Below are 12,022 nucleotides of genomic sequence, written 5' to 3' on the forward strand. Positions count from 1 at the left end.
GTCAGTTTTGCCAAAAAAAAAAAAAAAAAAAAAAAGCTTTATGGGAGGAAAAAAAAAAAAAAAGCCTTGCAACAGGAGATTAACCTTAGTGAGCACCGTGGAAATTTGCTTTCAGGCTTGATAGAATCATGTAAATCCTTATCTTAATAAGCAGGCAAGTTAACCCAATCTCTAAATAAATCTAAAATAGCTAAAAYCAGCCACTTCTCTCCATTATCAAATAAAATAATGGCCTGTGCTCTGCTGTAAAATACAGGTTGTTCTCAACCTGTTCCCTTACTGATCTCAGACCAACCTCCCTGTGCGCTAATAAATTTATATCCTGGTTTACTTTGCAGGAGGTATTTGCATCCCCTGATTGATTTGCCCGCTGGTTTCTCTGCAGGCACTTTCGCTATGGAGCCCCGCCTGTCATTAATCCACTGGGCACTCGTTTTCCTGCCAATGCAACCGTCCGTCCTTCCTATAACATAAGCATGACGCTGAGCAGTGCCGTGCAGAACAACACCTTCGTGAACGTTACCACCCCTGCTGCGGGAGACTGGTTCATCGCTGCGCACCTCCCCGAGGCTGCTGGCCGCATTGAGGTGAAGGTGAGCGCCGTGGGTGCCTCTCGCTCAGCACACTCTGTCTGGTGCTGTCTTGTCCTACCTGACCACTCTGTTCTCCCCTCTTGCAGGGTTTCTCCACCCCATGCACCTATATGTTTCAGCCAGATATGTTTGTGCTTAGACTCATTGATATGCCTGTTCTGGAGCCTGGTGTTGCCATGGCACAAACGGTCGTCTCACCTGCTAAACCACTGCATGTCAAGTGAGTGAGAGCAGCGGCTGGAAAGGCCTGGGGGCAGAGTGGGGGGCCAGATCTCCTGCTGGTGCTGTTTAGGGTAAACCAATGTTCTTGCCCTAGGCTGGGCTGTGCTCTGGAGCTGTGCTCAGAGACTTCTCTGAGCCTCTTTCACAAGCTCCTGGCAGTAGAAGGACAGGGTTTGTATGGGGACACATGAGAGGGCGCTGCTCTGACTCCTTCAGGTAGTCTTAGAGGTTTAACTGCGGGAATGGATTTGTTCTTAGAGACACTGCTCCTGAGCAGGCTTTTGACAACACAAACCAGGGCAATCTAGTTCATGCTGCAAAGCCCCTGGGGCATCGTGGCGGGTCGTGGCTGGCTTGTGTTCAGAGCGTGATCCGTGCAAGTTGCTGGTTCCTCCTCCTGCAGGGTCTTTGTTCCCAAGTACACAGCCACCATGTGGTTTGAGCTGCGGAGCTGCGTGGCTAGTGAGCAGAAAGCCTGTGCTGTGCGGGTCGTGCTGGGCTCCATCACGCTGCCACAGTCCTTCCAGAGGATCCTCACCTGCACCGGGAATGTAAACTGCAGCCTGGGCCTGGATTCACCCCCCTGGGAGAAGTGGCTGCAGATCATGGTGGAGAATCTTGGCACTGGCAGTGCTGATGTGTCTGTGGAGATGGTGGCTTCTTTCACAGGTGGGTTTCCACTCCCTGCAGCCCCAGGGAGGGACCCTGGGCAACCTGGGCCTTTGGGTGGCTGTCACCAGTGACTTGCATTCCCACCGTTCTGGTTGTCTGGGMATAACCTTCCAGGCAGGGGTCTAGTTGTTGCTTTGGGATCAAATGTGTAGCTTCCAAAATTCACTGAAGAGGGATAGTCCCTGGACCTGCTTGTTTTGGAAATTCTATGACAATTTGGAACGTCCTGGTTGTGCCGACTCCTTTTTTTTTTTTTTCCCCCTTACAGCTTGCAAACCAGGAAGTGCCAGTTCATTCCTTAACTTCAGCAGTCTTAACCAGAGCCAAACTGGTCCCAGACCAGGTAACACAGGAACAGCAGGGAGCCGTGCTCTGCCTGCAGGAGAGGCTCCACGCAACGCATCCGACCAGCCAAGTTTCTGTCTCCAGAGCCAGCCTGTCGTTCGTGAGGACCTGGATGTTGTGTCTGTGCGGTACAGGCTCTTGAACGGTCCCAGTGTGCCTGTGTACTCCATCTTCCCCACCCTCCTCTTCCTCGGTTTGAATACTGGCATGGACAGCGGAGGTTCCCTTGTGGTGAATCTCCTGCTTAACAAGGTGCAGTAGGCTAATTTGTATGGTTGCCTTCTCTTAATGGGGCTGGTATCCGCCTCTGCTCTCAGACAGTTCATAGCAAATGACAGGAGTTGTAGGTACCAGTGGGCCTAGTTCCCTTTCTGCTGCTACAAAACACTCTGGGCTTTTTCTGGCCACATCTAGCACATCCACTTGCCGGTTCAGATTTCAATGCCACAGCTTGTTGGCATGTGGCAGTGACATGGAGGAGAGGAGCTGAAAAGCAGACATCTCCCCATCTCCATGGGAGCCTGGAGCTTTGCCACCAGGAGTCATCAGGGAAACCCAGGGACGTTCCTGCCTGAGTCACTGCTGTTCAGACTCCTGCAGTGACATGTGGAAATCACTTTCCCTAAAATCCTGACTCATAAGATAGTTCCTGCTTCCCTGAGGACTGGAGCAGGGAGACCATGTGCTTRTGCAGAGGAATGAGCTAGTGGGAGCACCCCAGCTGGGGACACATCTCCCCCTGCAGTCCTGCTGACAGAATGTCCCTCCCTGCCTTCCAGCAAGCACATAATGCAGTGACAGTGCAGGCTGAGGGGAGTGCAGGTTTGCCCAGAGTGAACTGGGCAGTTGATTGCCCTTGATCTGAGGGATTTAATGCCACCTGCTGCTTCTGCAGGGCATGAATAGCAAGGGAGGTGAAGGGTGAGCAAGAGGGGTGATGCTGAGGCATTCTGTGACCTGGGATGCTTTTCTGTTTGCACAGACATCCCTGAGCCTGGCCAACGCCACTGTGCTAGCGTGTGTGAGTGCTGCTTCACCAGTGCTGTCCCCCAATGCTACGCAGAACTGCAGCACAGGTAGGAGAGCCAYTGGCACCTGCTGCCAGCCCAGTATCTGTATCAAGACTTTGCTTTAAGGTTTTGCAAGCTGTTAACTAAGGGAGGTGCTTTGGAAAGGTATCTCAGTGAATATGATTTTTGGTGTAAGCCCTCCTGAGATCTTGAGCACTCAGACCTGTGCAGAAGGCTGCGGATGCCAGCCTCCATGGAGTCAGCCTCCACCAAAGGAAGGTCTCTTCCCAACTGGGACTCTTCCATTGTTCTTAGCTGGAGGTTTGGGATGGTCATGCCCCTGCTGATGTGCAGAGAAGCTGAACTCTATACTGGGGACCAACGGAGCAAGCAGTAGCTGTTCCATGTGCTTTATGCACTCACTGGTTATCTAGACAGGTGCTGAGAGCTGAGCTGACAGGAAGAATGAAGCTCTGTGGGAGCAGGGATCCTCTGCATCAACCCTACCACCTTGAGGGGATGGGATTGGGGTCTCTAGGAATGCCCAGTTACTCTGCAGCTGGTCTCAGCCTGGGGTTGCTGTGTGCTCTCTACCCCTTCCCTGGTATACAACAATAACTTATTTTCTTGAAGCTTTCTTCCAGGGCTACCCTCTGAGCGTGAGCGCATCCTCCACAGAAGCAATGCTGATTGTTCTTTACCCAGAGACCAGTGACTGGTTCCTTTCCCTGCAGCTCATCTGCCCAAAGGGCCAAGGGTGAGTCTGATGTGTTACTGGGCTTGGAGCTGGCCCAGAACACTCCGCCTCCACCTCCGACTGCTCTTCACTAATGAGAGCAAAAGCARACCCCTGTTGCTGGTGTCCTGCCTTGTGCCATAGGGTCCTGTCACCTGGCAGCAGTGAAGCTGGGGGTGAAGAGCCAGGCTTTGGGGTAGGAAGCAGRTGACAGTGCCAGCTTGCTTTCTTGTGACACTCAAGCAGGTGTTTTGGTGCTGGGCTGACGTCTCTCATGCTGACTCTATGTGGCTGACAGAACCCATCACTTGCCTAAATAGACTCCCGCGTACCCAGATGCACAGAGCTGTGCTGTAAATGAAAATGCTTTAAAAAGAAGTCTTTAAAAGGCAGCCAGCCGTGCTTTTGGTCCAGCAGTCTGCCTTTCTGCTGCTGCTTCTGTGTAAGTGGCTAAGTGGGCTCTGTAAAACAGTGCTTGCAAATGCTGGGCTGAGGAGCAGTCATGGCTACCTGAGTCTGTTTTYGGGGTCTGAGGGAGAGCTGGGGGTGCCTGCACACAGGTTTGGCCTGTGGAGTGGAGAGGGAGCTGACTGTGCTTTTAGCTCTCAAGCCTCCCAGGAGGGACGAAGCAGATCCACTGTTGATGGAGTAAGGGAATCTCTGTGCCCAAATATCAGGAAGCTTTTGCACACGTGAGTGGCCTGAYTGCAGGATATAGCAAGACCGGGTAGTCTCACACCCTCCAGAGCAGAGCATTCCCTCAGCACAAGGCTGCCCGTGCAGACCAGGGCACCAACACGACCTCCTCCTCTTGTTGCAGTGAATGTACCAACGCAGAAGCCAAAGTGACCGTYGTAGCGTACCTCACCCCCTGCTTCAACGACTGCGGCCTCTACGGGCAGTGCAGTCTTCTGAGAAGACATGGCTACCTCTATGCTGGCTGCAGCTGCAAAGCTGGTGAGTGCATTTTCCTGGGAGCCCTTGGCATTTGCTCCAGGTGGAGGTCACGTCCTGTACTGCAGTGCAGGCAGGGAGCCCTGGGACCTGCCATGACTGCCAGACACAGCACGGACTTGTAGCTCCTGCCCCAAGAACCCTCTACGGCCCTGGCACCTGCAGCCTTTCTTGGACAGGCAACATTAACTGTTTCACATCCATTCTGAGGCCCCTGGGGCTTCGTGAGGTGCTTCTGGGCATCCCCAAAGAGATAAGGAGGCCAGCAGGGTTTCTTGAAAGTGTCAGAGCAAGGACATTTCAGGACAGTGTATGACATAGGGTCCTCATACAGGATGTGGTGCAACTGGGCTGTCAGTCCCTGTATGTGCTCTGCCGCGGTGATGTCTGTCCTGCCGTGAGCCTGTACAGGGGCCAACTCTTGTATTCAGAGATGTCCCGAGGAGAAGACTGTGGGGAGAGTCGCTAGTGTAGGGAAGATGAAAGCTCCACTGACTCTGGGCAGGTGCTTGCACCACTTTCTCAGCAGAAGGGCAAAGTGAAGGTTCTCCACTGCTTTGGTCTTAATCCAGGATGTTCCTGCTGTCTGCAGTAGTTCTGTGGCTTGGCTGGTAGTGAAATAGAGAACAGCACTGATTTCCCCGAGGTGCATGAGGTTCTGGGAAGCACAGAGCAGCCCAGGGGAAAAGGTGAATGAGGCTGAGGACAGCTTTCTGCTGAATTACTGGGAGAAAAATGCCCTGCCTCCATATCAGTGACCCAGAAACACCCTGGGAGAACAGAGTGCTGTGGGCACTGTGGCCCAGAGATGGGAGAGAAGAGGGAGTATCCATCCAGCTGTTTTGAACAGCACTGTAATGGGATGGATGCAACTTCTGACTGGGTTGTTGAATGCAGAGYGTCTGCACCAAAAAGCAAAAGGGCTTTGTGCCTAGAAGAAATGGTCTAAGCTCAGTCTTTGGTATTCTGTCAAGAGGCTAAGAACTGACCTTACTGTCAGTGCTCATGCACTGCCCTTTAGGGAGTTTCTACTCCCACCTATCCCGTGCAGACCTGGATGCCACTTTGATGGACTGTTACACTCTTCTGAGAAGTCCTCCAAATGTCCTTGTGTAGATGTAAGCAGATCTGGGGACTTCCCCAAGTACCCGAAGAAGCTGGGTCCTGTCAAGATTAGGAGTCCCAAGGAACTGCCARTCACTAATTCTGGGAGAAGAACTGGCTGCGGAGTGGGCGCATCAGCCACACTGTGTGAGTGTGAGAGGTCAATACTGGGGCTGATAGCATTCAGCTTCTTCAATGGCCAACACATTCAGGGATGACACCAGATGGGGGGTTGATTGCTGTGGCAGAGGGCAGGCTTGATGTTCAGCAGAACCTCAACAGACTGGAAAAAAAATAGGAGTGTTGGGAATTGCATGAATTTCATCAGCTTCCTACAACTGGAACAGAACAACCCTGTGCATCTGYACAAGCTGGGGAAATACCAGCTGGGGGCAGCTCTCCAAATACAAATGGATTTTTCCCCATTAGAGCTGTTCAGTTTTGCACATTATCCGTAGAGGTGTTAGGACCTCCATCCTTAGAGACTGAAAACTCAGCTGCTTAAGGTCCAGAATAACCTGTCYTGGCTTTGCAGTCAGCCCTGCTCAGAGCAAGACATGGGACAGGAGGACAGTGACTTTCTTGATGTTTTGTATCATTCTCTCCTTGGTTCCTGGGATCTGTAGGGGCCTTCCCCTGYGGAGTTTTAAGAGTGTTATCCCAAGCAGCTGAGTCCCAAACACTTGATTTATTACAGCAAGTAGCATGTGTGTGTTGAGTTACCATGGGGATGGAAAGCAAGTGCTAGCCTGGGCAGGCCCGTGCTGTGCGTTCAATGGCCCCTGCTGTGTGGGAATTACCTGGGAGATCTCAGATCTCAGCCTGGGCTCTGCTCCGCAGGTTGGAGTGGATGGAGCTGCACGGACGATACCAAGGCGCAGTCTGTCAGTGCGCAGAACCTGGCCACCCTTCTGCTCACGCTGAGTAACCTCATGTTCCTACCAGCGATCATGGTTGCTGTCTATCGCTACTGCCTGGTGGAAGCCTCTGTCTACACTTACACGATGTTCTTCTCCACGGTAAGAACTGCCTTTTGTCAGTTCCCCTGCCAGCACCAACTGCACTATCCCACTGCCAGGATAGTCAGGAAGTCCTGCCTGCTTGGACTGAGGTCCATGATTGGAGTAGTTCCATCCTGGAGCTCTGTGAGGAGCTTTGGGGTTCACTGGGTGAGCACCTCTATGGATATGTCCTACCCCTTCAGAGCCCAACAGGAGTATTATTTCCACTGGGCWCTTCCTGCCCATGCTGTGGGTGCTCGCATTTGGGGTTGGGACTGTGGGGAGCAGAGATGTTGGAGCTCTGAGCTTCTTCATTGCACCATGCTAGGACCCTGAGCAGCACCCAGAGGGCTGCGCTGCCYGGAGCACACTGCCCTGTCTCCCTGCTCCCTAGGGAGCTGCTCTCTCTTGGGCCCTACCTATACAGCGGGGCTCCTCCTCACGTTAGGCACATACAGGGATGCTGACTCCACAGAGGACAGGGCTGAGCAGAGGGATGCTGCCCTAGGAGCTTTCCCTGCTGCTGAGTGGGCACAGGTTGGTGGTTGCTCTCCAGCTGCTTTCCACAGCCCTGTGGTAGTTTGCAGCTTTCTGGAGACACCTCCAGGAGGGATCCTGGCACTATGGACTTAGCTTTTCTCTTGCATCTCCTTCCTGGAAAGCTGTGGGAACCACTGGATTCATGCTTAGCCTTTGCTCTTGCTCTAGTTCTACCACGCGTGTGACCAGCCAGGCGTCGCTGTGCTCTGTATTATGGACTATGACACACTACAGTACTGTGACTTCTTGGGGTCCGTGGTGTCCATCTGGGTGACCATCCTGTGCATGTCCCGAGTGAAGAAGATCCTGAAATACGTGAGTGTTGGGTGCTTGTCCCGAGCTGCAGGGCCTCGCGGGGCCGAGGCAGCCAAGCTGCAGGCGGCCGCGCTGTGCCCTCTCGCGGCAGCGCTTTAGCAGCACAGCCTGTGCAGTGGCCCCTCCCGTGCTGCCTGCCAGGCTGCCCAGCTCCCCGCACAGCCCTCCTTGGCTTCCAGAGACTGTTAGTCACTTTGTGCTGCCCTGGTTTTTAAACCAGAGCACGGTTTTGTCCCAGGAGTTTCCCCCATGATCTGCGTGCCTGTTGGGACTGGGCCTAAAGAGGGTGACGGGGAAGATTTGTGAGGTCTCTGGTTTCTCATGCTGAGGGTGCAGCTCCTGAGCCATGCAGGCAGAGCTGGGCAGCTGGGAGGTGAGGTTCAGCCTAACGTGAGGCTTTGGCATGGCTRGCTGTGCTTTGGCAGGTGATAAGATCCTCATGCTGGTGCTGCTGTCTCACCCACAGGTCCTTTTCCTCCTGGGAACTCTCTTCATTGCCATGTCTCTGCAGCTGGACCGCAGAGGGGTGTGGAACATGATGGGTCCCTGTCTCTTTGCCCTCGTCATCATGATTGCAGCATGGGTGAGTAATGGGAGCCAAGCAGGAGGTGCTGCTCCTTGTCCGCTTCCAGAGAGCAGTGGGGGACGAGCAGGCCCCAGACACCAGCCCACCCGCATCCATAAGTTGATCTCAACACAAGAGTGGGCCCAAGGCAGGGGGAGGACTGAATTTGCCTGGGGACAGCAAGCAAACCCTCTTGCCATGAGGACTGGCATGTTGACGGGTGCTCCTAGGTCAAGCAGTGCTGTTTTCCCTACATAAGCTTGTGCCTGACTGCTTTACCCTTCTTTACTCTCCCACCTTCAGGTTTACCACGGAGTGAAGCGCAGACACTGCTACCCCTCCTCGTGGAAGCGCTGGGTTTTCTACCTCCTACCAGGGATCACCTTGGCTTTCATCGCCATCTCAGTATATGCATTCATGGAAACCAATGAGAACTATTACTACACCCACAGCATTTGGCACGTGCTGGTGGCGAGCAGCGTTGCTTTCCTGCTCCCACCTCGGGAAAAACATAAGAAGCCCTGGGCCTGGTCGCAGAAACTCACGTGCCGCTATCAGATCTGTCAGAATGACCGCGAGGAGCTGTATGCTGTGACCTGAACTGCTGGGCTGCAGGTCACAGAGACAAGAAGGGGTTAGTCAGGTTGCTTTCTGCTAGGCCAGCCTGGGCTGCCCCTCCGTAGCACTTTGGCAATCCTATTACATGCTCATTCAGCGGCTGGGACAGCACAGTAGCTGGACTTGGATGTAAAGGTGCAGAGGGGGAGCTTGTCTTATGAAGACAAGTGGGAGCTCTCTGCTTTTCTGCTGAGACGGAGCAGGCTCTTCGTGCTTTTCAATGAAGGAATAGTCTGCCCCCGCCTCTCTCGTGGCCCCCGGGGGGTCTGCCCCCCSCTTCTTTCCCTTGAGCTGTGTCTGTGGGGCTGAGGCACGGCCCGCTCTGCACTAGGGCCAGGGCTTGGGCCATTAGGCTTTTCTCTGCACTTACTCTTCCAGCAAAGAGCTGCAGGGGCAGGGATTTCCCTTGCTGCCCTGCTCTCAGTATTTGATTTGCTAAGAGAACAGGTTTCCCCTGTGCCTGACCTGAAGGCAAATGCTGCCGAGTACCCTTGGTGCTGATGGGGAGCTGTTTTCAGTAGGCCCTGGAAGCATTGCTGTCTSCAGTGCAAGCCCGGAGCCTCTCCCGAAACAGGTGGTGCTGCTTTTACCTAGTCCTSATTCTGGAGGGGATTCATGAGACTGCAACTTAGCCCCAGGTTTAGGATCAAGGGAAAAAAAAAAAAAGTGTAGGCATGTGCAAAAGGCATCGGCAGCATCTGACCCAGGGCTGCAAACCATGCGGCAGTGCAGGGCTTTGTTTTCTATTTTGGTCCTCTTAGCTCATCTGGAAGGGCCCAGGTGCTGCCCTGTGCCCCCTTTCTCGATGTTCAGGTATTCATTGTCTTCCTTCCTTTCCTGGCTTCATCAAACATGCAGCTCTGCCGTGGCAACGTCGTAGGTGGCAGGATCGCTCAGGACTGCAGCCAGGTCAGTGTGCTCAGCGTGCTGTGGCACTGCTCTTGCAAGGGAAGTGGGTAAAGCTGCCCCTGACTCCTGCCTCTTTGGACAGCAACAGCTCTCAGACCGCCGAGGTCCCAGACTTGGCATCTGGGGCCCGGGAGTAGCTCAGGCCTCAAGGCACGCAGCAAACCTTGCAGTAGTCTGAGCACGGCGTGGTCTTACGGTGGGTTTGCTSCTTACGGTTTGTTTGCTGGAGCACAGCTCCAAAGCTGTGCTTCACCCGAGCGCATTCCCTGTGCTTTGCATACAGCGTCACGTCCAGGCTGTGCGACCCCGCGCTCGAGCTGCTCCCGGGAGCRGGAGCTCTGCGGGCCCCTCTCTGCTCCCCGTTCGTTCCTGCTGGCTGGGAAGCCAGTGCCTGGCACAGGCAAAGGGAGAGGCGAGCGCGTGGAGCCCAAAGCAGCAACGTGGCGCTGCTGACACCTGTGCGTGGCAGTGGGGATGTCTGTGTGCTTAGGCTCACGGGAAGGCTTTAGGACAAGTGCCTGTTGCTGTGTCTGTCTTTTGGGAAGGATTGTTTCCAAACTCTTCCTAATCCTTCGTGCTTTTGTGGGTGGGGTGTGAACAGWGCACCCTGCAGGGCCGAGGAAGCAGGGAAATCTCTAAAGAGCATGAAAAAACAGTGTCTAAATGAACATGGGTGCCTTGGGTGGAGGCTGGATGTGCTGTGAAGTTGGGACTGATCTCAGGCCAGTGCAGTGTCCCAGGCAAGCCAGAAGCATCCCCACTGCCTCCCAAGGTAGCTCTAGGCTGTGGGGCTGTCACCTTAGCCTTACGGAGGGCACCCAGACACCCGTGGTGCTGTATGCTAAGCAAAGGGAAYGGGAGAGTGGTCTCTGCCCATCCCCGTTAACACAGATAAGGGCTCCAGCGTGTTGCTCCTTGCTCCTTTATTCCSGCTGTGGTGGATGGGAGGGCAGAGGAGGCCTGGAAGGAGGTGCCGGCCGCGCTGCCCCCAGCTGTGCAGCCTGCGCCTTGCCACCTCCCGCCTGGCCCTCGGGCCAGCTGCTCCCGTCCCCACAACCGCGACCCACTCGTCACTGCAGGTCCCCTACCTTGGGAACAGRAACCTGGGGGCAAATGCTGCATAGGTGTCCTCAGGTAATGGAAGTGACAGACAGGGCTTGCACCTCTCGCTGCGCTGGGAGTGTTTTGGGTGTGGAAAACAGCCCTTAACTGCCTTCCTTGGGGAAGTGGGCTGTCCACGCAGGCAAAGCGCTGTCCTGTCTGCAGTCCATCCTGTGCTGCTCGTAGCTTGTCCACGGAGGCCGGCTCAGATCGCTTTGGGACGAAAGAGCTGCTAATGGAGGAGCTAGGTCCTAGGAAACGGGGTTATCCCTCTGCTTGGAGACATGTCCAGCATCCCGCTCCGCTCTGCTTTAACCTCGTCCCACAGCTAACCCAGCCTAAACCTGTCCTCAAGCCACAGCCTGCAGCACTCAGGGCCGCGTCCCCCCTCTCCCTGCGCCCTCGTATGTCCTTGGTTTGCAGGCGGTGCCCGCGGGCGAGGGGCGATCGCACGTCACAGTTGGTGATGGTGTCCGTCATGGTGTCGGTGTCCGTCACGGTGACGGTGTCCGTCACGGTGACGGTGTCCGTCACGGTGACGGTGTCCGTCATGGTGTCGGTGTCCGTCATGGTGTCGGTGTCTGTCACGGTGACGGTGTCTGTCACGGTGTCCGTCACGGTGTCTGTCACGGTGTCGGTGTCCGTCATGGTGTCGGTGTCCGTCATGGTGACGGTGTCTGTCACGGTGACGGTGTCCGTCATGGTGACGGTGTCTGTCACGGTGACGGTGTCTGTCGCCCGGTGGCTTCTCCACTGGGCTTCCTTTTGCTGCTAGCGCTCGAGGGCCCCGCACGGGCCCGGCCGCACTCCGGGGCCTCCCGTCTCTTCCAGGCACTTTCTCCCCCGGGGCTCTTTGGTGGCCATGACCCCTAACGAAGCAATAATCACCCGCAGGCCTCGGCCTGGCCCCGCGCGGGCCCAGTGCTGTGTGTCGGTTCTGCTCGGGCCTGCCCGCGCTGAGGGACGGGTGGCACTGGGAGCGGGGCAGTGGCCGGGTTGGGGTGTGTGGGCTGCTGCAGGGGAGCCCGGGCGGGCGCCACGTCCCGGGAACGGCTCCTCTTCCGTTGCTGTCRATACCTGTGATTATTTTATACCGTCGATTTTAAAGCTTACGATTTTATAATTTAATAAGTGTAATAGTATTGAAGGGCAGGCGCGGATCATGCTCTTAGGGTGGCTGGATTTTATATTTATTAGAATTAGGGTCGATTAAAACRAAGAGCGAATAAAAAGCTAACGCAGGCGCCGCTCTTCTGCCTCTGTGGGCGGGGCGGGGAAAAGCGAACGCGGTTTGGGCGCGGCCCCTGCCGGCCGCCGTCGCCGCGGGGCGTGGCCGC

At 55.1% G+C, this 12,022-nt stretch overlaps 2 protein-coding genes across 2 annotated transcripts in view; both read left to right on the top strand.

The window, feature by feature from the left end:
* The window catches only part of TMEM8A (transmembrane protein 8A), an 11,446-nt gene extending 1,364 nt beyond the window's left edge, over positions 1 to 10,082 (top strand). The window contains exons 2-13 of the mRNA XM_026049065.1: positions 386 to 593; positions 680 to 813; positions 1,219 to 1,484; positions 1,756 to 2,084; positions 2,815 to 2,908; positions 3,476 to 3,599; positions 4,399 to 4,535; positions 6,477 to 6,655; positions 7,346 to 7,492; positions 7,959 to 8,075; positions 8,361 to 9,780; positions 9,868 to 10,082. Of these exons, the coding sequence (XP_025904850.1) occupies positions 386 to 593; positions 680 to 813; positions 1,219 to 1,484; positions 1,756 to 2,084; positions 2,815 to 2,908; positions 3,476 to 3,599; positions 4,399 to 4,535; positions 6,477 to 6,655; positions 7,346 to 7,492; positions 7,959 to 8,075; positions 8,361 to 8,657 (2,032 nt within the window). The 3' untranslated portion in view covers positions 8,658 to 9,780; positions 9,868 to 10,082. The remainder of the gene's footprint in view (positions 1 to 385; positions 594 to 679; positions 814 to 1,218; positions 1,485 to 1,755; positions 2,085 to 2,814; positions 2,909 to 3,475; positions 3,600 to 4,398; positions 4,536 to 6,476; positions 6,656 to 7,345; positions 7,493 to 7,958; positions 8,076 to 8,360; positions 9,781 to 9,867) is intronic.
* A 1,081-nt stretch (positions 10,083 to 11,163) lies between these two features.
* Positions 11,164 to 12,022, top strand: part of MRPL28 (mitochondrial ribosomal protein L28) — a 3,796-nt gene continuing 2,937 nt past the window's right edge. The window contains exon 1 of the mRNA XM_026049060.1: positions 11,164 to 11,406. Coding sequence (XP_025904845.1) covers positions 11,164 to 11,406 — 243 coding nt within the window. The remainder of the gene's footprint in view (positions 11,407 to 12,022) is intronic.

Source organism: Nothoprocta perdicaria, unplaced genomic scaffold (assembly GCF_003342845.1).
Source record: "Nothoprocta perdicaria isolate Ctin4 unplaced genomic scaffold, notPer1 scaffold_59, whole genome shotgun sequence".
NCBI lineage: Eukaryota > Metazoa > Chordata > Aves > Tinamiformes > Tinamidae > Nothoprocta > Nothoprocta perdicaria.